The sequence below is a fragment of the Chelonia mydas genome, chromosome 2, assembly GCF_015237465.2.
Source record: "Chelonia mydas isolate rCheMyd1 chromosome 2, rCheMyd1.pri.v2, whole genome shotgun sequence".
Taxonomy (NCBI): Eukaryota; Metazoa; Chordata; order Testudines; family Cheloniidae; genus Chelonia; species Chelonia mydas.
This window is the reverse complement of record NC_057850.1, coordinates 222,853,117-222,879,216: the sequence shown is the minus strand read 5'-3', so window position 1 is coordinate 222,879,216 and position 26,100 is coordinate 222,853,117. Positions and strand designations below refer to the sequence as shown.

The 26,100-nt window shown below is 39.5% G+C and overlaps 1 protein-coding gene across 1 annotated transcript in view; it reads right to left on the bottom strand.

Annotated features, from left to right (window-relative positions):
• Nucleotides 1-1,638: 1,638 nt before the first annotated feature.
• LOC102943928 (macrophage mannose receptor 1) overlaps nt 1,639-26,100 on the bottom strand; it is a 47,374-nt gene continuing 22,912 nt past the window's right edge. Inside the window, exons 13-27 of the mRNA XM_037891562.2 lie at nt 23,702-23,904; nt 23,238-23,365; nt 20,733-20,820; nt 20,107-20,251; nt 18,905-19,047; nt 18,637-18,751; nt 15,820-16,016; nt 13,075-13,177; nt 11,664-11,896; nt 10,595-10,760; nt 5,907-6,059; nt 4,874-4,990; nt 3,599-3,766; nt 2,387-2,428; nt 1,639-2,036 (exon numbers count right to left, since the gene is read on the bottom strand). Of these exons, the coding sequence (XP_037747490.1) occupies nt 1,822-2,036; nt 2,387-2,428; nt 3,599-3,766; nt 4,874-4,990; nt 5,907-6,059; nt 10,595-10,760; nt 11,664-11,896; nt 13,075-13,177; nt 15,820-16,016; nt 18,637-18,751; nt 18,905-19,047; nt 20,107-20,251; nt 20,733-20,820; nt 23,238-23,365; nt 23,702-23,904 (2,216 nt within the window). The 3' untranslated portion in view covers nt 1,639-1,821. The remainder of the gene's footprint in view (nt 2,037-2,386; nt 2,429-3,598; nt 3,767-4,873; nt 4,991-5,906; nt 6,060-10,594; nt 10,761-11,663; nt 11,897-13,074; nt 13,178-15,819; nt 16,017-18,636; nt 18,752-18,904; nt 19,048-20,106; nt 20,252-20,732; nt 20,821-23,237; nt 23,366-23,701; nt 23,905-26,100) is intronic.

The following is a 26,100-nucleotide window of genomic DNA, read 5'->3' as shown; positions in this document are numbered from 1 at the left end:
CCTTCCAGCCCTACATTTCTGAGATTCTATGACAACCACAAAAGGGACAGGCCAGAGCCACAAACCTGAAGAAGTCAAGGGTCCCTCATAGCTCAAGTCTTGGACACATGTCTGGCACCATAGCTGAAGAGTGACCAGACGTGAGCTCAGAAGAACTGCAGAGTAAAGGAGTACCAGAGCAAAGGACTGTCTGTCAAGGTTGTCTTGTCACTTATCCATAGGGACAAAGCAAGTATTCTGACTAATCACAATATCCACAAAGACAGGTTAGTGAGCTGTAGCTCACGAAAGCTTATGCTCAAATAAATTTGTTAGTCTCTAAGGTGCCACAAGTACTCCTTTTCTTTTTGCGAATATCCACAAAGTGGCATAAGAGAAAACCTGTTCCCCACTGCAGATGTATTTTGATAAGCACGTGCTTTCCATATAGTTCCTTCTTCAGATGAGCACTCTCATTTGCAGGCTTTTCTCTTCAGACCCCTTGATGCTGAGCTCCCCTCCTGTTACTTAGAGAAAGGCCATTCTATGACACGCCATAGAGAACAGAAGTCCTGGAATTTACAGAAAGGTAAAAGAAGCCAAGAATAGGCCTATTACAGCAAAATGCTGGTATGCCATACTGGCCCATACCATCTCAAGCCAAGCGTTGCTATAGCATCCAATTGATTGGAAAGTCATGGAGGGGCCTATACTGAAATACACAAACAAGTCAACTTGAAACATGGAAACACTTTAATTACAAATTATTTGTGAATCCTTTTTATTTCTCTAATTTAGAGACCTGTATGCTGCACGAGGCCAAAAGCACAAACAAATAGATCACTAGATCATATAAAAGTGGCATCTCAGCATCCTAAACTCAGTCCCAAGTATTATCCTCTAATGGACAGATCATTTTCTTAATGATTTTTATTGTTAATTTGAAGTTGATAGGAAAATGTTCATATTCACAGACTATTATAGAAATGCAAAGGTATAGAAAATTACAGTCTCATTTCAAAGACCATGAGTTGAAGGCATGAATGAAGGAACATTTACATTTGGCTTCCACACATTTATTTATATATTGATGGGGGGAAATATTTTAATTCATGTGGCTGAAGTTTGATATGATTTTATAATTTGATTTCTGTAAATATTTCAGTCTTTGCACATTACTGATAATGCTGAACTAAAAGAGTGGGGAAAATTAACATAAAGGCAGAGCTACTGTATTCCTTCTCTCTAGAGATGTAGATATGGATATCCCAAAGTTATCCTAACTGAAACAACTGCACAGGGCAAAATGCTGACCCCCATTAAAATCAATGGGAGTTTTATCATTGACTTCAATGGAATCAGGATTTCATTCAGAGTTTTTTGTATTTAGAGCTGATATACAGTCCTAAAAGAATGTGCTGGTTCTTTGAACTGAAGTTGGCAGGGTGCTTTGCAGAGGGAATTCTCACTGTTTGCATGAACAGGATGTCTCTACGAATGATGGCAGATCAGATTTCTGTAAAACCTGAAGATGCTTTAATGCTAGTTCACCTTGCTGTGTGGTTCATTTTAGATCTCTGAAATGTATGCATTTGCCCACTTGATAGTTCATACTATGTTTTATTTGACATTGAAATTTGTAGATCTAGAAAATCTTCAAGACTATAAAAGGAATAATCATGTCTACCAGTATATTTTATTTATGTTAAGTATACATATATGCAGGGATTGTGAAACAGATTAGTATTTTGGTAAGAGAAAGCAATGTTGGCCTAAGATTTCATTTATTCCAATTGCATAATTTTATTAATATTAGACATATTATTCAATCATTTTATCCCATTAGGCAACAGCAAGCTCATCTTGCTCCTGGTTATCGACAGATTCTTTTGTATCACTCATTCGAGTTACAATAGGTAAGAAGTGATCTTGGTTTTTTTTCTTGACATAGAAATAGGCTACACATCCAGATCCTGCTAGAATCAAAATGACCAGAATAATTACAAGCCAAGTGACCTTGGTGGAGGATTCAGAAACCTCTTCATCCTTTTCCTCTCCTGTAAATAAACACAAAGCAATTCCTAGACACCAGAATGATATGAGAGATTCCAGGAATGTGGAAGTTGATATTGCTAATCACAGTTTTAAAAATCAAGTTATGAACATATGTATATGGAGATATTTTGCTAACAGAGGTGAAGGAGAAATATAATAAGTTATATTAAACACCACAATTAAAAATGAAAGCCAATTTTCTGTATTTAGGTACAAATAATGCATATGGATTTATTATTTTTAAATGCTATCAGTAATAATTATACTGTCCAGAAACTTACTTTAAATAATTATTATGCTTTTACTCTATTTAGGTTTCTCCTTACTTTAATTAAAAAGAAAATAAGCATACCTTTCCTCTCTGGTGGCTTCTCAGTCAATACTGTTTTAATACCTTTCAAAAAGAAATAAAGCAAGATATTTATTCCAGATGCACTCACATGGATGGTCCTGATGGTGCCATCCCATAAGCATGAAAAGCTGAGGCTTCCACATACTCTGCTTTTGGTGCTCCTGAACTTCCTTAAGAGATGGAGCTAAGAATGTGTGAAGCTCAGAACGCTTGGCTGTCTAATTCTGGTAAGTATCAGATTCTCTTCAGTTGAGATATGGGCAGGAAATCAGGATCTTGCATGATTTCCAATACTTCCTGCATCAGACTCCAGCGCAGGAAAGCACCTTAGCATGGTCTTATCTTTAAGCATCTCTCTATGGGTCTTGAGCACATGCTTAAGTGCTTTCTAAAATTGGAGGCTTGCCTGAATGGACGCCTCCATTGGCTTAGAAATACCACAAGAGTATCTTTGCTCACAATACTAGGGTATTTCTGTTTCCTAAAAGCACCAGGTAGTGCAAAGATGCACAGAAATATAAAAATGTGAAGTTAACCACACTTTTCTAATCCTCAGAAAATCATGTTTATTTCATGTTCTGAAGGAAGGCTCCAGTTGGTTGTCTCTTATTTAATTTGAACTGGTTCAATCATCCCTAGTATTTTCCCCAAAACTATTCTAATACCAAAGAAGTGCAAATGTTTTAATAAACGTTATTTATCAATGACCTCACAGTACAGGAGTTGTGTAGTGCTACAAGATTGGCATGGGTGTGAATCACAATTCTGTACTCAGCATGGTAGGATGATGGTGAATAAGGGAAATCCAATTCTGGCATAAATTAAAGGGACACTTTTAATTAAAGGGAGACTGTCCATCACAAAAATATTTTTATATATATTTAAGATGAGGTGAAACCAAACTTGTTGGTGTGTGTGGTATTTTTGGTGAAATCCTGATCTCACTGAAGTCAATGGAAGTTTTGTGTTTAACATGGATAAAATCTGGCCTTTAATGAAGTATAAGTGATCTTCGACTTCACCTTCAATATGTATGGTTTTATATATTTTATATATATATATAAACACACACGCAATATCTGTAATACGTATATATCTTGACTATAGCAGAGCCTGTGCTCTGGTATAATACTGTGCAGCATGCATTTTATTGTATACACCCATTATACACATTATTAACCAGAACCACAATATATTGCAAATATCACTTACTTTCTGATTTTTTACAAATATATCCTCTTTTGTAAGAACATTGAGCATCATTCCAGTACCCAGATGATGCATACATTTCAACACACTTCTCATTATCATAACTTGAAGGCTCTCCCTCATTCCAGTTGACAAAATCCACTGCAGTGTTGTCTCTCCATAACCATTGACCTAATGTTAAAAGGAAATATATGGGGTCAACTGTTTAGACTGAAAGAACACGTTGAAAGGCTCAGAAGTATTTAAAATACCAGAATAGAAATATCAACAAATCGAGCCCCAGAGTTTGTAAAAGACTCCTCCATTCTGTCAGCTACCAGACATTTTAAGCTTTGATTTAATCACCAAACCAAGACTATCACTACTTGACCAAATGTACTAGTAAGTAGCCTCTCTCCTTCTCTGGTCTGCATCCAGATTGAGTCATTTTACTTAGAGTTTTTGGTTTCAGGGAAATGTGTCTTATAGGACAGATCAGATCATAGTTGAATGTTGTATTGGATAATATATTAATTACAAACTTATGTCTAAGAAAGCTACAGTGATTAGGAATTGCCAAACAGAGCACATCATTACCATAATTATTTCCCATTTTAAGTATGAAGAAAAACTGTGATATGTGTATGCAATAATTGTTGGGAAAAAATGTCTTTATGTTCCTTATATACTCACATAGCATTTATTCTTGTCTATCTCCCTTCCATATTTTCAGTGTGCTATTTATCTTTCTGACTTCATCCCTCCCTCCCCATAACCTGTTTTCCTCACAAGCAGATCTAAATTCCTATTGGTTATTACAGATTAATGAGTCATTTGAAAAATATCCATCTTCTAAGCAAGGCTGGCACTTTAATCTGGACCTGGATTGTTGCCAATAGGAAAATCTTAAAGTGAGCAGAAATTTTATTGACAAAAAGCACAGTACAGGGTTAAAACTGTAATACCGAACTCAAATATGTGTTTTTTAAAACATTTCAGGAGAGTCTTATTGGGGGATAAAAGCTAATCCTCCAAGATTCCTTTTAAAATTAAGATAAAATGGCTGATTAATGTTAAGGATGGGGAGAAAACTGTGGTAAGGAAAATAACTTGTCATAGACATCTAATAAACACTTTAGTTACAGCGCTGTATGCATATAAATAAAATTAAAATACATACCACAAAATGTGTAATATTGTCTCTTCATATCTGTTTTATATGTTATAACTTCCTAAGGTATGAAATATTACACCATATGTGTCTATTTATATTATTGAATACTGAAAGTAAGAAATTACCATTCACATTTTTGCTCATTCCTGTCCAAAAGCTGCTTATTTTACTTTCAAGTGGCTTTATGCTATGTGACAGAAAGATGGATTCAGCATGGTCTTCTATAGAAGCCAAAGTGGCATCTGAAAAAAAGCATTAACAAGGCATAATTGAAACAAATCTGCCTTTTGGGAGAAAAGCTTCTTTTCTAATTTTTATGAACAACTGAAAACAATTAATTCTTGAGGCTGTGTCATATCACTGATTTTTGCACAAAACATGCACTGTAGCGAATGGGAGTTCTGCGTGGGGTACAATGGCACAATACAGCTCTTCTTGCATTTTGCTTGTTAGTGTAAAATTACCCTTTTCCTCGTGACTAAATTACATATATTTGTGTAAATCATTCTAGTGGTTTATTTTTAACACACTTGCAGAGTAAAATGCCTGTTTAAACTCCATTTTTGCTATTTGATCAACACTGTTATTGCTTCCCAGCGACTATATGCAGTGCTACTGGAAATTTTTGTATGCACTCTTGAGATTAAATTGTTATTAAACACTCAGAAATATAGTGTCTGATATTTAATCCATTATAAAATCTGGCTAGAAGACAGAAATATACTGGAACAATTAAGCAAACATGGGTGGGTTAGGGATTACCATCTAGGCAGCGTCTCTATGAGTTATCCTTGAGCAGTTCTCCCAGACTTACCCATAGAGATGAGGGTTAGAGTGCTTTTCTTCCTTCCTCCCTCCCCCAGTTTCCCTTCTCTGCCACTAGCAGATGCTCACCAGTTTGGGAGGAGGTGCCCAAAACTGAAAGTCTTCCACCTGATCTGGGTGACTTAACAACTCTGAAATTTCTAATGCATAAAAACTAGACAGTGAAACTAATCAATCTAGTTTTGTTGTCCAAGGTGTGTAAATATATAAAAAGCATTAACACTGAAAAAATCAATTTGGTTTTTTAATGATCTAAAGTTTGATTACTATTTTTTGAAAAATATTATTTCTACGTGTGTCTAAGTCTTCACTCTTTAAAAAAATGACACTCACCTAATCGAGTGCATTCTCGGGAAGCCTGGGCCCAGTTTCTTGTATACGAGGACTCGATGTAGTAGCAATGACTGCGGTAATGAACCCAAGATCTGTGTTCCTCTGATTCAGGGCATCTTCCAAAGAGTTGTGGAGAATCAGTAGGGGCCATAACTGTTAAGAATAGAAAATTTCTTACCAATTATTTCCTTTCTTCTAGCAGTGTCTCCCATAATTCTGGACATCTGGGCTGCTCTCCTCTCTGCAGCTCACAGAGATGGATCAGTGTTTTGGTGCCTCCATTGTCTGACCATGCCCCCTCTGTTGCTGCTTGCTGCCCAATGAGTTGTTCCCGAGCTGTAAAACTTGTGTGACAGCATTATTAATATTCTAGAAGTAACAAAATAACTACGTTAGACCAAGGAAGATGGTCTAACCACTTAATATATGACCATGACTCATGAGCTACCCAGAGTGGGTAGAATCATGGGAAACACTGCTAGCAGAAAGAAAATTATCACTAAGAATTTTTCCATTATGCAGCCTAGCATCTCCCACAATTCTGGATGTCTGGAAAGTAGTGGCCATGAAATTTTGGTAGGAAAGAAATCCCCACTTTTTGTGAGCTTGCTCAAAGATCTGTATTATTTCAGGGCTACCACCTTCAGCACCTTCCTGACAAAGGAGGCCTTTACAGAAGTTGGAGGGTCCACTATGTAGTACATAATGAAGGTATTCACGATAGAGCAAGTGGCCGCTTTTCAAATTTCCGAAGTGGATGCACTTGCTTGTTCTGTCCATGCTACGGATCTTGTGGAGTGTGCCTTGATCCCTTCTGGGACAGGGACCTCTAATGATTTGTAGGCTTCCACAATACACAGGTCAAGCCACCTAATTATGGAGGACTTGGAAGCTCTGAGTCTCTGGCACATTGGGTGGAAGGACACGAATAGGGACCCCAATCTTCTCATGGATTCTGTATACTTGAGATAGATTTTCAAGACTCTTCGGACATCTATGGTGTGACACATTTTCCATTGGATATTGTCATTTTGGACAGAACAAATGAAGCACAACCTCTTGGGAAGTATGGAAGGACGAATTTAGCTGGGAAGAAAGGATTCTGATGTCCTGACCAACAGCTTTTCCTTGTGGAACATGCGGTACGGCTCTGGTATAGATAAGGCTGTCAGCCCCAAACCTCATCTGGCACACATGACAGATACTAAAAAACAAGTCTTAGTTGATAAATAAAAGGCTGACATTGAAGTCAGAGGCTCAGAGAGATGGCTTGTCAGAGCCCTCAACACTAGTGGAAGGTTTCATTTTGGGAAGAGTGGACTGACTATCAGTCTAGCTAATTAGACTGGAGGAATCTGGCTTCCTGTAGCCCGTCTGCGAGGGAGCCCAAGAATCCTGTGAATAGCATGCTCTTAAGAGCGGACAATAGTGTTGGGATGAATGTACAATGGTGCAAAGGGCTGATGTGCAATAGTGCTGGGCTGAAGGCCTCTGTCTATGCATTCTTAGAAAGTCAAGAATGGTTGGAATTCCCAGATTTCTGGGATACACCTTGTGCTCTTGGCACCAGTTGTTGAATCTGGCCCAGACAGGGTGTTTTTGTGTTGATACTCTTCTACATGAAAGCAATGTCTTAATGATGCTGGAGAACAGAATGGGACCTTCTAGTACTTCCCTCTCAATAGCCAGGCTGTTAGCTGAAGCCGTTTCAGGTCCAGATGAAGAAGAGGACCTTGCAAGAGGATGTCTGGTCTCCATTGAAGTTGGAATTGGGGTCCAGTGTCTGCTCTATCAGGTTTGAGAAACAAGGTTTCTTTGGTCAGTGAGGAGTTATCAGTATTACCATCGCCCGTTCTCATTGTATTTTCTGGACCACCTTCCCCAGTAGTGGCAAGGGTGAAAATGCGCTAAGTAGGCCCTGGGCCAACTGTGTAATAAAACATCTGTCTCCATGGATCTGAGGTCTGCCTCTCTTGTGAAGTATTTTGGCCTCTTTTTGTTCATACTATTTGAGGACAGATTGTTTGAAGGGAGGCTGAACATCTGAACATGAGACTGAAAACCTGATTCAGGCAACACTTAGAGTTGGAACCTTGCACCTTTTAGTTCAGGTCCCCTTTGAGGTGAATCACTGAGGGAAAAGAGGAACTGTTCTGCCTACATTATTATTTGCACAGCTTTCATTTGTAGTGCCAAACTCTTTGTTTCCTCCTTAATTGTTTAAATATGCAACTGTAGTCAGGACATGGTTCCTCCTTAGGATGGACTGGAATCTTTGTTGAGCTAGCTTCACCACTCTCAGCTCTAGGAGGTTCATCCTGTGAGCCTTTTCTTCCTGGTTCTATATGCCCTAGGTTGTTTGGATTTCCAAGGGAGCTTGCCAGTCCTTGAGGCTGGCATTGGTTGTGAAGACTAAAAGATCTGGAAGGCAGATGGGCATGCCTTTGTGGACATGGTGATAGGCTGACTATCACTGTAAGGTGTTGAACACCTGTGCTGGAACCCGTACTTGATCTCTCATGTGTTCCAGGAAGTGATCCCACACCTTTAGTATAAAGGCTTAAAGATTTATGATGTGTGATTATCTTCATGGCGTGATCCATGTACATGACATTAAAGTCCTAGCAGTTGGAGGCATAGTGCTATAGTTGGCCTCCTATGGCTCTGGAGCAAGAAAATAAATTCCTGGATGGAGCCAGAGAACTTTTCTTGGCACTGGTGATGAACCCTTGTGGCTGGAGGAGATTCAACATCCTAGACATGGTCCTGTGTGCTGCTGATTGCAATGGAGCTGTGATCAGAATGTTGTCCAGGAAGGGGTACAGGTGAGTTCCCTGTGACTGACTCTGGCTGTTATCACCACCACCATCTTCATCCACTTCTTCAGCCTTTGGAGGTTGAGAATGGTTCTGATACCCCCCATGAGTTTCTGTACAATGAAGAAGATGATGGAGTAGAACCCAGAGAACCTTTCTTCTGAGAAAACATGCTTTTATCACTCCCATATCCAGAAGATGAGATATTTTCATTCTGGATCAGATTGTGTTTTAAAGGATCTCTGGTAATGATGGCATGTGGGAGTATTAGCTCATGGGAGTATCCCTGGCTCACTATTTCCCTGTCTGTGGTCAATGAAAATCATTCCTCTCTGAAATAGGAAATCCTGTCCCCTAGCTTCAGCTCTGGATGGAGGCCTATGCGATCTCTGTCATTCAGTGGATTTGGGGGGGCTGAGATCCCTCTGAACTTCCCCCCCAGACCTCAATTCCAGTATTTTCTCTAGGGGAATCTTTTGTCTCCAGGTACATCTGTGAGAATGAGGAGCAAAAGGAGCGCTTCTGTCTGAACTGCAGAGAGAGGAAAGCAGCCCAGGTGTACAAAATTGTGGAAGATGCTGGACCACAGAAACTATATTACTTTTATGAATGGTCTGACAAGATTTTGTGAAACCACAACCAACCTGGCTTTTCCATTATATCCTAATGGCACAAAACTAAACCATCTATCCCAACTTCCCGAACTTTGTTAGGGAGATTGTAATTATTTTTTTAGATGAAGTTTAAAATCCTGAAATCACAATAAAACTTACTTATCTAAATGAATGGGTTTTTCTATGGCAAGGGATAATTGGGCCCATATTATTTATTTTATTATTATTTTATTTTGCAGATTGATTAAATGGGCCAAGTAGATTTGGGAGTGATTGTTTAGATAAATGATAAAAATAACTAGAAAAGGTATAATTTTGTTTAGTTTTGTTTTCTTTGATCTTCAAGGGTTTTTGATTTGGGGCATTATTTTTTTGGTGGGGGGGGAGGGAGAGGGTATGGGGATTTTTAAAAAAAGTGGGGAAAACTCATTTTATATTTTTTTCCACTGGGAGAAAATGATCTTCTCTCACTTAAAATGAAAATTAAAAACTGCAAAGAAAGTGTTACTGTTAAAAATGAAAATTTTTCATAATAAGGCTTTAAAGTAAAAGTGTTACTTTCTCTCTCACCTTTTCAACTTTTCCTCTCACCTATTCAGTGGGGGGAAACAGTAAAAAGCTGAGAGAAGGTGGGAATTTCCACACAATTTTACAATGAAAAATTTCAAATATGCCAAAAATTCCTTTTCCCCCCCAAAAATTTTAGTTTAATTTTTTTAAAAAAAAACATTTAGTTGTAAAAAAAAAAGGAGGGGCGGGGAACTATTTGACAAAACCCATTTCTCACTGAAAAATATTTTTTAGAAAAATTTAAGCCAATTCTAAACTAAACATAACTATTAATATTGTCCCTCACTGTAGAGCAATATGGTTTTATTTATGTCCAGGAACTCATATAATAAAAGATTTAATCAATTAAACAATTTTGTTTATTTTGAAGAAATGTTTGCATTCGCTTGCAGTTCGAGGTCATGTAGAGTATACTTCTGAGCTCCATTACCCTGGACAGATGCTGAAATAACCTACGTGTAGAGCATGATGATTGTTCAGGTCCAAAGGAACTGAAAAGTGACCTTAATAGTGAGTAAACTGATTGGCTTCTGGGAAGAATTTTGAGTTTTTAGAACTTGATAGCCTCTAAATCTTGTATTATGGTTTAGGATTGGGTTCTTTTCCGAATGCTTATAATACAACTCATCAGTGAATTTAAATGAATCTCCAGGCTCCACAATGCAAATTGTTAAATTTTATTGCTTACCATCAGACTGTTTACAGACAGAGAAGAATTTTTGATCACAAGATGCTGTTTTCCAGGTTCCATCAAGGTCTAGATAGACACAAGCTATTGTCTGCTTTGGCTCGTCACTGGCCCACTTAGAATACCACATTCTCCATTTATCCATCCATTTGTAATTGCCATTGGTCTGGAAGCAAAATCAATTCCAGGGTGGCTTTTAGCATAATTATAGCATTATATAGTATTAAAGTAGTATAGAATCTATATATAATTTAAAATTTGAAGTGTACTAGTGAGCACCTCTTGTCAGCAGCACAGGAATAATAAGATTAGTAATGTCACATTGTAAATGTATTATTTATATAGGACCTACATTACTATGGAACTGTACAAGGGGGGAAGTGCGCTGAACAAATAAGCTAGAATAATAAAGTAGGTTATAAAAGAATACAAACAAAGTAGGTTGCAGCCCTTATAGCTGAAATTCTTTAGGAAGCTGAGAAGTTGTAAATTGTATATTTAAGAAAGAATCCAAAAGAGTCTACATTGGGAATTTTTTTTAAGTAGCCATTAGAGCTACCCACTGGGATAAACAAACACACAACAGAGAAGGAAGAGTTTAAATTACTGTTCACTAAGTTTAAGAAGTGGTATAAAGAAAAATGACCTCTTTTACCTGCTGCTGGTCTTCAGCCCCTACCTCTACTTCTGTGGCTCTTCCTTTTCCACACAGTCTGCTTCTTTACCTACCAAGTCTTTCAAAGGCTGCCCTCACCCACTGCTTCGCTGCTCTCCTCTATGTTTCCTCCTTTTCCCATTTCTATGGCTTTATGTCTTTCCACCACACCTTGTACCCATAACTGCCTGTTGCTTGTCTCCTTCACGTATTCTGTAGCCTCCCTCATCTTCATGTCTTGCTGGTCTCATCCTTGCATTCTGACAGGATTTCATAGAAGTTTCAGATGCTCAGTGTGAGACCATAAAGGGTGCAGCTAAAAAGTCTTGTGATAATAGATGCTCCTACCATTTAAAAAGGGAAGAAGAGTTCAAATATTACCTGGAGAAGCAGCAACATATTTGTTGTTCTTACCACATTGCTGTTAAGAGCAATCCATACAGGCTCCCCATATTCTAACACCTGGAGCCACAGAAATGACTGGCTGTAGGGATCTAAAATACTGGCAAGTTCTGAGGATTTCTCCTGGCAGTTTTTTCGTGCCTCTTCCCATTTCATTTTGGAACGGATGACTAAATAGCCACTATCACCACAACGGGTAAAGTCAGAGGCTGGAATTGTTGTTGGGGAATGAGACAGTTTAGGGTCTGTAGCAAAAAACAAAACAAAACATGCAAAGATAAACTTTGGGTGCATAGATTTGTCTTGTGCCAGGGAACAACAAGCATCTGCAGTCTTCAAAACTTAAGTAGTGTGGCATTAATTATTAATGAAAAAACTTCCTCGCTGAACATTCATGAGAAATTGGTATTTTCAAAACATCAGTGAACACTTCTGACTGAAAACTCTACATTTTGAGGTTGGGGAGGGTAGCCTGGTAAGCAAAGTGGAGTAATGCAGTAGTGGTTTACATCTACAATTTTGAATTCATACCTGGGTAGGCCAAAAGTGAGAGTGAGTTTAGTACCATTTCCCTAATCCCTAGAAGTCATTTATTCCCAATACAGATCCACAACTAAATTAGATACAATTAGATTTCACTGCTCAAGAGAAGATCAGGACTAGTAGACTGTTATAGACCCACCATGAGGTATACTCCAGTTGCTATGGAACTTTACATAACACTGGCCCAGGCCATGCCTAGATCAAACAAGCGCCACTGCATTACACCCTTAGCATTAGCATTAACATCCCCACGTGGTAAAACAAAAAGGGAAAAGTAGCACTCCAATTCTGGGAAATCTTACTAGCTACTTAGTTGCTTTCATTATCATTTAGCTTTTTTTTTATTATTATTTGCAAAAACTGAAAGCTTACTTACTAATAATGGTAGTTCTTAAAGTATATATCGCCTATGCAGATCCACTCTCTGAAGGATGCAAACACAAAGCACTCTAAATGTTAAAGTCAAAACCCTTCAAAAAGCTGAGACTATTGAAGCCACATTCATATACCCTCCTGGTACCAAATGTTTGGAGAAATTAGGGACTGCAGTACTTCTGCCCCTTGGTTCCATTCCAGTGGTAGAATGTCTGCTTCAGGGAAAATGCCATGTACTCATGGCTTACGCACAAAGAGACGCCTGGACAGATTTTGCAAAATGTTACTCTGAATGCTCCCTTCCGTGCCATGGGAAAGAGGGGAACATGTGACCCTATATATTTATTTTTATGGCGTGCACTAGCATCGTTGAGGCAGAGAAATTCATTTCACTTAAGAAAAGGATTGATCTACTGTGCATACAAACCACAGTTAATCCACAAACAATTGCAAAATGAGTTTTTAATGTGTTTTTAGTTTGCAAAACTAGTGAAACAGAGCTCACCACTGTCCATCTGGCATATAAATCCTCTGGCTTCATAACACGATTCATCCTTCCATTGCCCTATCTTATCAACAGGACCTGTTTTCACAACAACACAATCCAGCTAGGGGAAAAAAGCATATATGAATTACTAAAAAAATGTCAGCAACAAAGAAGAAAGCCTTTTCCTCCTTCTGGAGCTATAGCCCTGGGCAGTTTCAGTCCCTGTATTCTTGCACATTTGAATTCTGCTGGTATTTGGTGTGTTATTTACATCCAGCAACACCTTCTCCCATGTGGCATTCTTTTACACGCAGCTGCTATTCCGAGGGGCTGTTTCAGTGCAGCTACTTCCTCAGCTCTAGCCTCTGCCTGCTTATCAATTTCACATTTTTATTATTCTGGAGATACTGGAGAGATACTACTATTCTTGAGAAGAGAATTAAATACAAAAAGCAAATGTACTAAAATAGGACTAGAAACATTCTGTCACACCATCAGCTTTGCTTGTTACCAATTACATCTCAGAGCTAAATTTAGGGATTGACAAGATGGCAAGGAACTGTTTAAAATAAACTTTTAGTCGTTCTTACTGTGAAGGAAAGTACTGGTGGGGTGTGAAAGGAAGATGTAGAGAGATAGAAGGAAAAAGGATGGTCAGAGTCATCATTGTCTTCTTGGATTTGAGTCTTAGGCCACATCTACACCACAATTTACATTGGTGTAACTGTGTCGGTCGGGGTGTGAAAAGTCCACACCCTGAGCAGAGACGATCGTGACGGCTGATAGTGGGGGAGCAGAGAGGGCAGCTGGCTTCAGCAGTATCACTGAGCATGCTCAGTACAACCCAAGCAGCATATCATGGGGGGTGGGGGCAAGCATGTAACCGCTCATGCCCCCGCCATGCATTGCCTCTGCCCCAGCGCGACAGTTATACCGACCTAACCTCCGGTGTAGAGAACACTATGTCAAAAGGAGAGCTTCTCCCATTGACACAGCTACCACCTCTTGCTGAGGTGGATTAACTGCTGACAGGAAAAGCTCTCCCCTCAGTGTAGTAGCATCTTCACTACAGCACTACTTTAGTGCTGCTCTGTATGTGTAGACAAGCCCGCAGTTGTTGTGATGTCACTGTCCTTTCAAAATGATGTTCTGAATGGGGTAGTTCTACATATCCATGAGATCATGCTGCTCATTTAATTAACCCCAATCAGGACCATTCTATCTCCTATTTAGTTAGGTCTTTGGGTAATAATGTTCACAAAGGGGGAAGGACAAGTCAACTGATCAGACTGGTAAAAACTCAGATATTTTAAATAAAACCCCCACAGGTTAAAGATGGCATAATAGATAATTTACACCCAATCTCAAAAATGTGTAAAGTGTGTGTATGTAGTGAGGGGATGTGGGTGAGAGGGAGGATCAGAAAGTGAATAAATTGGTAGCAAACAAAAATAATAAGAGCGACATATTCCTTCATTTTACACTCTCCTTTTATTTTTGATCATTTGTACTGTTTTACTAAGCAAGGGAAAGATTCCGTAGCAGCTAACAATCAGGGGCAGGTACTGGATGTGTGTGCATGCGAAGAATAAATGGATGGGTAAATGTAGAAGAAATTGGGAGAGGCGTGGAGTGAGTTGGGTCTGGAGAATGTGTCTGTGGGTAGGTGGAAAGGCTGGGAATAGAGTGGTGTGAAAATGTAAGTTTTGAATGCATTGAACGGATGAAAGAGGGGTAAATAGGCAATATGTCAATGCAAATCAATATATATTTGTGCAAGTGTATGCAAAATTGTGTTAATTAAAATATACTAATTTTTTATTTCAAATGTTGGCAGGGATGCATGAGGATTTTCCCAGTGTTAACTCACCATAAAACAATGAACCTGGTTGCCAGTTTCTAATTTCTTCCAGTGCTACTTCAGAAATGTCTATTGACTTTGAAATATCTTCAAACTAACTATTCTTTAAAAAGATTGGAAGTAAAATAAAAGTCAAATACATGTGGTCTCTTCCCAGCTCCATAGATACATTTTCTCTTTTGTTACCCACAAGCTCTTTCAAAACAGACGGTATCTCTTTTTATGTCAGTAATACATTCAAAAATATTCTCCAAAACAAATCGCTAATAGTTTCCTCTTATATCATTGTGACTGAAGTCAGCCCATCTTTCCTACAACATTTTAGAACATCCTTTCAAAATTCACTTTGTTCTTACTTGAGAAATAGGGGAGTGATGAAAGTCGCCATTTAAACTCTCCTCTTACATCAACAGAAGACCTGAACCTTGCAATATTGCCACTCTATTCCCAAATGCAACAGACATGAACACTAGGAAAACAAAGAAGCCTACATAAGAAATAAATTTAGCAAATTATTTAAAGTCGGATTGCCTTCTCCAATGACAGGTTTCAGAGTAACAGCTGTGTTAGTCTGTATTCGCAAAAAGAAAAGGAGTACTTGTGGCACCTTAGAGACTAACCAATTTATTTGAGCATAAGCTTTCATGAGCTACAGCTCACTTCATCGGATGCATCCGATGAAGTGAGCTGTAGCTCACAAAAGCTTATGCTCAAATAAATTGGTTAGTCTCTAAGGTGCCACAAGTACTCCTTTTCTTCTCCAATCAGTTTATTCAAACAACAAGGAGTCCGGTAGCACCTTAAAAACTAACCTATTTATTTGGGCATAAGCTTCCGTGGATAAAAAACCAACTTCTTCAGATGCATGGAGTGTTTATTGGAAATCTCTAATAAATGTTTACCTGATGCAGATTGTTGCCAGTCTCTGGCTGCAGAGAATCATATAGGATGATTTCTCCAACTACAGGTGAACCTGCAATCCAGTTGGTGTAGTAGACACCACTTCCATCTGCCCAAACAAAGTGGAGCTCAGAATTTATATCATTCAATCCAATCCAGGCATCAGTTTTGGCATCTTTTAAGTGGTAAGTAAGGAAAGCTGGAATAAAGCCAAATAAATGTTTATAGGAAAGGAAGATGCATGAGGAAGGAAGGGAAGGAAATCTGGCACATGCCTTCCTCTAATCAAGGAAGATGCCAGCATGCCCAGAATTAGGGCACAGTTACAAAAAACATACAAAACCTGCTTAATTATTTAATTTTAAATAATCTTGTAAATGCAATATTTTACATTGTTAGATTAGTATCTGGCAGAGCAGAATTGGGCCAGAACCATGAATCCAGGCTCTTGGCTGGGAAAAGGCTCAGAGGACAAAAGGCCTGGATCTGTGGAGAAACATGGGTAAGGGCAAAGCACGGCACCATATCTAAGGTCACTGAAAATCTACCAGGTCCTGCCTGCTCATATTGTTGTCCACTCATGAGTTCGAATTTAACATCCATGTATCTGAATTCAGTGTCTACGTGGTGAGTTAGTGCACAGCAAGCCAAAATGTGTTTCTGCAGTGCGGCAGCTTGCTGTGCACTAACTCGCTCTATGTACACTGCTACGGTGCACTAAAAGTTCTCTAGCATGGCAAGGCACCCTGAGATGCCCCATAATGAATAGCACCGTAACACACTACATTTAAGGATGAGCATGAATGGCAGTAGGGGCAGGTGAATGGTGCATGAAGTTGCTCTTGTATTGAAACAGCTGCGATTAATATTGTTGCCCATTGGCCTGAGCAGTTAGCTAAAATTCAGGATTTTTTCCCATTAGGAGGAGAAATTGAGGACACAAGTTCAGGGGTTTCTTTGGTGTAATCCTGTCTATTTATGAAGAAGGTACACAAAGTCCTGTTTCCCCGAGGACAGTAGAAACCAACAGCAACAGGTAGTTTCCATGTTCAGTACTTCCACACTTATCTTGCCAGTGAGTCCTGTGTCCAAGTATTTCTGGCTCTCTGCTCCTTCCCAGGGTTGTACTCATGACTGCTTCTCTTGCTGTTTGCTAGCTTTTTACATCCCCCCTTTCCCGCCCCACACAGACACACATACATAGGTGCCAGGTCTGTGAAATTTTTGGTGGGGTCCTGGCATCTGAGGGTGAAGTCCTGAGTGGGGATATAAGGGGCAAAGTCCTCTATACTTTGGAGCTTGGGGGTGGAGCCCCCCCAAGTAGGAGAAAATTTGAAAATATTCTCAGGATTTAGCTCCAGAAAGAGAAATGGCATCTTATTAAATTGGGTGGGCCCCAGGGGGACCCCACGGGCCTGGCTCCCTTCTCCGGAATGTGACACGGCAGGTTGGTGACCTGGGTGGACCCTGGGGGAACCCGTGGAGCTGGCTCCTCACTCTGGAAAGAAAGATGGTGGCTCAGTAATCTGGGTGAATCCCAGGGAAGCCCCCAGACCTGGCTCCTTGCTCCAGAAGGAAAGATAGTGGCTAGGCAACCTGATTACTGAGCCACCTTCTCCCCTTCTGGAGCAGGCCCAGAAGCAGAAAATGAGGAGGAAGCAGCATGAGGAGATGGCATCCTCGTCTCCTCCACCTCTTCTGCTTCTAGGCCATCTCCAGAAGGAAAAATGGTGTTTCAGTAACCTGGGCTGTCCAGGTTATCAAGCTGCCATCTTTCTTTTTCACAGACCCATATAACCAGGTGCCCATGCACACAGCTCAGTCAATCCTCTAGCCACTGTGTTTGCAACCACTCCCAGGATTTGCCATGTTGCCCAGTGCCTTGGCCAGTAGACTATATTAAGGGGATTATTTGTTCCTTTCATTGAGTCTGAAAGAAGGATTCTTAGTGTACCCATCCACTTTAAACAAGTCTGTATTTGTCTATATAGATCAAACATCCACTTGATGGCAGACATTAACACCTTCCAGAATAACAATATGTAGAGTTAATATCTTTTACTGGATCACAAGAAGAGCTCTGTGAAGCTCAAAAGCTCATCTCTTTCAGCAAGAGAAGTTGGAGAAATAAAAGATATTACCTCACCCACCTTGTCTCTCTCAGGCTATGGCTACACTAGAGGCTACACTGATGCAGCTGAGCTGCTGTAAACTCTCTAGCGTAGCCCCTTGAAGCCGACAGGAAAGAGCTCCTGTTGACTCAATTAATCTACTCCCAACAAGCAGCAGCAGGTATGTTGGTGGAAGAAGCTCTCCCACTGACATAGCACTGTTCATACCAGTGCTTAGGTTGGGGTAACTTATGTCGCTCGGGGAGGGTGGCTTATTCACACCTCTGAGTGACATAAGATATACTAACGTAAGTGGTAGTGTAGACATAGCTTAAGTTTAGTTTTGGTTAGTTTACCCACCATTTCTTTCTTTCTTTCTTTACGAGTACACCACTAGACTAAACCACTTCCCATGTGGTGTGGCATGGGAATATGGGGTAAGCACAGAGAACAAACTTTTAGCCCCACAACTACCACCACCACCCAATATACCTGACGTTTGCCACCTCCATCTGCCTGGCTGGTATAATAAAGGACTTTTATGTGTTATCAAAATATATATTTCTTAGAAGGAAGGTTCATTAATTCTTTCACCTGAACAATAACAGGAAGCGATAGTATAATACACACTCCCCTTTTCTGGCACGCTTTTCTTTGCAAGAATTGATTTTTGTCTCATCTAATCCCTAAAGGGTCTATGTACTGTACCTTGCACTTGTTCATTAGGTATGCTAGCCAGGTTTCCTCCAAACTTTACACAAGTTCTACGTGCAGGAATCCACATAACTCTATCTTCATCTCTGGAGCCAAAAACTTTGTAACACTGGGGGGAAAAGTCAGATATTTACTTTATCAGGAAAAGAAAATAGAAGCTAATTGAATTGTATTAACTATAATATATATTGTTCAAATTCAGATCTGAATTTCCCTTATTCTTATGATAAATGCAATGTATTGGAGATGTTTGCTACCCTACCTTATTTCTAAACAAAAGCCAACTTTCAGGACACCCTCCTGGAGGAGAAGGTGCTGTCACAGCAAATGCTGAGTTTACAGTACTACCATGCCTTTCACAGATAAAGGCATTTGGAATACCACAATTGATATCATTCCACAAACCTGAAAGCAATTTAAATATAGAAAATAAGCCATTGGATGAGTTTGACATTTCTGGTGAAAATCTATCACCTCCCCATGTTTTTATTTCCCCTGGGAATGCCACAGACTTTGCGTCAAGTCAACTGTCACTTGTTCCTGTACTTGGAAAGTTTATTAACTACATCCCACCTGCAATGCTTGCACAAAGGCTTTGAGCCTGCTAATCCTTGGGTGGTGCACAATTTAGGTATCTGGACTCCAGTGTAAGTGGGAACAGAGATTATGTGAGGGAGACGTACAGTTAAGCAATTAATGTACTGTCATCCTGTACTCTGAGCCAAAGTTTCAAGCGTTTAGGCACCCATTTCCTTATTCTCAAGAGCTCAAACTGAAAAAGAGACAGCGTGTGGCTTACTTTGAGGAAATACAGGATTAAACACAAACCTCAACATGTGTATTAGGCACTTAACTATGTTCCCCATTCTTTGGCCAGCCTTACTCTGGTTACCAGCTGGGGGTGAAATCCTAGCTCCAGTGAAGTCAATGGCAAAACTCCCATCAACTTCAGTGGAACCTGGATTTTGCCCGATTTGTCTGCAGAGCAGTAAACTTTTTAAAGTGGGCTGGATTCCCCTGCACACCTGGTTCCACTCATAACTTTTTAGCTTACACTTTTGCCCAGCACTGCATTTGCCTGGGTGGGATATAACCTGATGCTGATAGAAGTTTACCAGGTCACAGAGTGGCTGATAACAGCTGGTGCTGTGTCTGTGCATCTACAGCAGTGAGACTGCAGGTAAGACTCAGCACCAGAGACAGAAGCTGTGTTTGCTGTTCTTTTCTGTCTCCTTTCGTGTGTTGTGTTTTTGGTCAATGAATTACTTTAATGACATTGTTTTAAGGTCTGAATTAACTCCATCTCATTACAGCTGTGAGATACCATTGTGTCTCAGTCTCGCTGCATGTCCCCTTATGGAAAGAATGATTCTCAGGGTCACACCAATTTAATCTAATTAGTCCAGCTAACTGGTCATTGTTTTTTTTGTCTAATATTCTAATTTAAAATAGAAAGTAACCTACCTTTCTCTATTTGACAAATCCAATCGTTAAAATGTTCACAGTGTATGTTAATCCAGTCCATGGAAAACACTTCATTGACTGTTCCACAATGTTCAATTCCATGCTCATTACTAGGTTCAGAATTATACCAGTTTTTATACCTCATCTATAGTAGAAACACAATTGGTTTAATTTCAAGCCAGGCTCTTGCTTTTTGTGCCAACAGCACATGGATGTGTTATGAAAGCAACATATTCAGCTTTTGTAAGAAGAGATATCAAGTGGGGCTAAAAATTAAGTGGGGAAAGGGAACTGCATTATATACCTGCATGCAGTAACTAAATACATTTTGGAGAGACTGTATTATATCTTTGTCACAGTAATATAATTGCCTCCAAGTAGTCAGGGTCCTTCAATAGCCCCTACTTCCACTTGTTTTGATGGTATAATCTTAAAGACTAATGGGCCCCACTGGATTCCAGAACACTCTGAGGGGATTGCTGTCCAATCATTTCACCAGTGCGATGATGGCCTACTGGAAGATTATAGTCATCTTCAGTCCATATCCCTTACTGAACTGCTCCCAGTCGCTCCAAGGATGATGAAGTTAGAAAGACAGCTATACGGCTAAAAACTAAATCACTCACTGGAGAGCCATCACTCCAAAAAAAGCCCTCATCAGGATCCAGGCAAAATAAACCAATCCAGAAAGGCCGAAAAGACAGTCCTTTGTCCCTAAAATGTGTGATAGAAATAGAATAACACATAACTATAACAGGATATAGATCATCATTATACATAATCAATGTTAGTACTTACAGCAGTTCAGCAAATTTTAAAAATCTCGATATCTATAGGCTGTCATATCTGTTGGAGGCTTAGAGGCATACTCAGAACTTTAAACCTAATAAGTTAAATTAATTGTGTCAGGATCTGCAGATAAATATTCTGGTACATGGTAGTGAAGTCTTGACACACACCTCTGTATAGGACTAAAGACTAAATTACCATCAACTAACTTTGATGGAGATTTTCAAAAGCAGAAAGTGCAGTTAGGCATCTAACCCCCATTAATTTTCATAATCATCAAAGCAACACAAAATATTCCCTTGTGTGACAAATGCTGATGAAAAAAAATTGTTAGCTTATTTTTATTTTTTAATGTTTCATTGTTGCCTTCTTTTAGGGGAAAAAAAATTCCACATAGATTATGAACTACTACTTTGTTTGAAAATAGTTTAGCAAATATTCTTTGATTGGATTACTGGCCTAATGGGTAGAGGGGAAGCAGTTGATGCGATATATCTTGATTTTAGTAGGGCTTTTGTCACAGCCCCACAGGACAGTCTTATAAGCAAAGTAGGGAAATAAGATCTATCTGAAACCGCTAAAAGTGCACGACTTGTTGAAAAACCATAGTCACAGAGTAGTTAACAATGATTTACTGTCAGACTGGGAGGATGTATGTAGAGGGGTCCACTACTATTCAATATTTTCATTAATGACTTGGATAGTGGAGTGAAGAGTCTGCTTATAAAATTTGCATATGACAGCAAGTAGGGAAGGGTTGCAAGAACTTTGGAGACCAGGGTTAGAGTTCAAAATGACATTGACAAATTGGAGAACTGGTCTAAAATGAACAAGATGAAATTCAATAAAGACAAGTGCAAAGACAAGTACACTTAGGAAGGGAAAATCAAATGTACAAATACAAGTGAGGAATAACTGGCTAAGCAGTAGTACTGCAGAAGATCTGGGGGCTATAGTGGATCACACATTGAATATGTGCCAACAATGTGATACAGTTGCTAAAAAGGCTAATATCGTTATTGGGTACATTAACATGAATATCGTCTGTACGACTTGGCGGGTAATTGTCCCTTTGTAGTCTGCACTAGTGAGGCATCAGCTGTAGTACTGTGTCCAGTTTTGGGTGTTACACTTTAAGAAAAGTGGACAAATTGGAGAGAGTCCAGAGGAGACCAACAAAAAATGATAAAAGATTTTGAAAACCTGAGTGTGAGGAAAGGTTTAAAAACGGGTATGCTTAGCCTTGAGAAAAGGAGACTGAGGGAGAACCTAGTAACAGTCTTCAAATATATTAAGGGCTGTTATAAAGAGGATGGGAATCAACTATTCTCCACGTCCTCTAAAGTTAGGAAAAGAAGTAATTAGCTTAATCTGCAGCAATGGACATTTAGGTTAGATATTAGAAAAAACATTCTAAGTATAAGGATTGTTAAATACTGGGATAGGTCACCAAGGCAGTTGTGGAATCCCTGTCACTGAAAGTTTTTAAGAACTGGTTAAACAAACACCTGATAGGATAGTCTTGGGCAGTGGTTCTCAATCAGGGGTACACATGTGCCTGGGGGTACCCAGAGGTATACCAGGGTGTGCATCGACTCATCTAGATATTTGCCTAGTTTTACAACAGCCTACATAAAAAGCACTGGGGAAGTCAGTTCAAACTAAAATTTCTTACAGACAATGACTTGTTTATACTGCTCTATATATTATATACTGAAATGTAAGTAAAATGTTTATATTCCAGTTTATTTATTTTATAATTATATGGTAAAAATAAAAAAGTAAGAATTCTTTCAGTACTAGTGTGCTGTGATACTTTTGTATTTTTATGTCTGATTTTATAACCAAGCAGTTTTTAAGTGAGGTGAAAGTTGGGGTTATGCAAGACAAATCAGGCTCCTGAGAGGAGTACAGTAGTCTGGAAAGGTTCAGAACCACTGATCTAGGCCTCTAGATATATTTGGTCTGGCCGCAGTGTGGGGAAATGGATGACCTCGAGGTCCCTTCCCATCCTAGATTTCTAGGAAATGTAGTTAGAAATGAGTCCTAAATGGAAACATTGGCCATCCATTTTTTCCATTGCTCTTAAGTTTTTTGTACCATCTGAACCAATTTTAGAAGCTCCCCAACCACACTTAGAAATTAGTACATAACAATTCTGTTTAACTTGTGAAGTTTGTGTATTGACTCAACCCTTTTTCTAATAAACCTAACTAAACATATTCATAGATTTTCAACTGACTATTTTAGGAAGGATCCAAGAGCATTTTTAGTTTTGTTATACAACATGTTATACTGCAATATTGTTATATTGGAAGACCATTTATGATGCCTATACTTACACTATTGAATGCTGTATCACTTGTTGTTCTTCTTTACTATTGATGGCAGCCAGATCTCCTCCTATCTCTCTACAAAAATCTCGAGCTTCAAGCCATGATTTCTTTTGGTTTCCTTCTCTCACAAAAGGCTAATGATATATTTTACAGTTAAACACTGTATATTATGCTATATGCATTAAAAAAAAGACATTTTAGCTATTTTCCTGTATGGGGATTTAAGACAATGTGAGAAATCAAATAGCTAATCATATAAAAGTAAACATTTTAAAACTGGATTACAGAATGCCATCTTCAGATAGTCTGCTGTTTCGCTGATAATTGACAGTTGAAACAAGACCCATAAATAGTCTATACACTAGCTTGTTATGTTTGTAGCATAGCCTGGGAATCTCTGCAGTTTAGACTTTCTTTGTATCTATCTGCATGTATCCAGTTCATTATTAGTTTGGAAATTTAATACTTACTTTGAAGCATGAACTGATGTTATTGTTTGAATCCCAACCCATGGGGCATTTGGAGTAAGAATTTTTTTCTGGAACAGGAGGATGAAAGGTCATTGCTTCAGCTTGTTGTTTGCAGAGAAATTTTGCCTTTTCTTCACAGTCCTGAACATGCCATAATCCAGCTGCACTTCCAGTTCTCATTGCTACACACCCTGGCTTTCTTCCTTCATGAGATGTAAATGAAATTAAAATGCACACTTTTTTTCTTTTTGTTCCCCCTGTAATTTTCATATCTCATTTTATTATGTTTTATGAGAGTGAAACCTGTATTGGAGTTGGGTAATGGTTATCTGGCTGCTCGAATAAGGAGTTTTGCAAAGTGAATCATGTAAACTGAAAAGACGAGATTGGAGTTATCCAGCAACTTAACTCCTTTTCCAAAAATTTTAAATCTCAAATGCATGAGCAGTCATTGGTATCTAAAGGACACTCTGTCTAGGTCTTTTCTGTGACAATGCAAGTAGCTGGTAGTCTGTCATCTTGAAATGGTCAAGATCCTGCAAATAACTTCTGAAATTCTCACACACCCACATACTCATCTGACTTTCACATTCTTTATTTGGCAGTATGTGGTCTCAGAGCCTGAAAGCCATTTGGAACAATATTCCATGGATCACCTCCATAAAGCAACCAGTTTTTGTCAAACTTTGCTGTGGTTCTGTTTATCATATTTACTGTACTATTTAAAAGAAATCTTAATGCAAGATGTCTAACCCAATGAGAAAGAGATAAGAGGAACAAAATGGATGAATAGATAGAAGCATGGAAAGCAGATACAGAAACCACCTGAGGACAGCAAAAGACATCCCTGCAAACTAGCCAACATCTTTCAGCCAGTTTTCTGTAGTACTCCTTTCCATCCTCCTTTCATTCTCTACATAAGGTGGCTTTTTCCCTTTTAACGATTGTAAAAGAAGAGCTACAAATACCTTTGACTGCAGTATATATTTAAGGAATTATGGGGAGGAGGTGAGCAGCCCTCAGTGGTGAAAGAACAGATTGAGGACTATTTAGAAAAGCTAGACATGCACAAGTCCATGGGTCTGGATCTAATGTATCTGAGGGTGCTAAAGGAGTTGATGGATGTGATTGCAGAGCCATTGACCATTATCTTTGAAAACGTGTGGTGATCGGGGCAGGTCCTGGACAATTGAAAAAAGGCAAATATAGTGCCCATCTTTAAAAAAAGGAAGAAGGAGAATCCGGGGAACTACTGACTGGTCAGCCTCACCTCAGTCCCTGGAAAAAGCATGGAGCAGGTCCTCAAGGAATCCATTTTGAAGCACTTAGAGGAGAGGAAAGTGATCAGGAACAGTCAGCATGGATTCACCAAGGGTAAGTCATGCCTGACTAACCTAATTGCCTTCTATGATGAGATAACTGGCTCTGTGGATGAGGGGAAAGCAGTGGATGCATTATTCCTTGACTTTAGCAAAGCTTTTGATACAATCCCAGAGTATTCTTGCCAGCAAATTAAATAAGTATGGATTGGATGAATGGACTATAAGGTGGATAGAAAGCTGACTAGATTGCTGGGCTCAATGGGTAGTGATCAACGGCTCAATGTGTAGTTGGCAGCCACTATCAGGTGGAGTGCCCCAGGGGTTGGTCCTGGGGCCGATTTTGTTCAACATCTTCATTTAATGATCTGGGTGATGGCATGGATTGCATCCTCAGCAAGTTTGCGGATGACACTAAGCTGGTGGGAGAGGTAGATACTCTGGAGGGTAAGGATAGGGTCCAGAGTGACCTAGACAAACTGGAGGATTGGGCCAAAAGAAATCTGATGAGGTTCAGCAAGGACAAGTGCAAAGTCCTGTACTTAGGACAGAAGAATCCCATGCACTGCTACAGGCGGTGGACCGACTGGCTAAGCGGCAGTTCTGCAGAAAAGGACCTGGGGATTACAGTGGATGAGAAGCTGGGTATGAGTCAACAGTGTGCCCTTGTTGCCAAGAAGGCTAAAGGCATATTGGGCTGCATTAGTAGGAACATTTCTAGCAGATCAAGGGAAGTGATTATTCCCCTCTATTCGGCACTGGTGAGGTCACATCTGGAGTATTGTGTCCAGTTTTGGGGGGCCCACTACAGAAAGGATGTGGACAAATTGGAGAGAGTTCAGTGGAGGGCAATGAAAACGATCAGGGGGCTGGGGCACATGACTTACAAGGAGAGGCTGAGGTAACTGGGCTTATTTAGTCTTCAGAAGAGAAAGGTGAGGGGGGATTTGATAGCAGTCTTCAACTACCTGAAGGGGGGTTCCAAAGAGGATGGAACTTGGCTGTTGTCAGTGGTGGCAGATGACAGAATGAGGAGCAATGGTCTCAAGTTGCAGTGGGGGAGGTCTAGGTTGGATATTA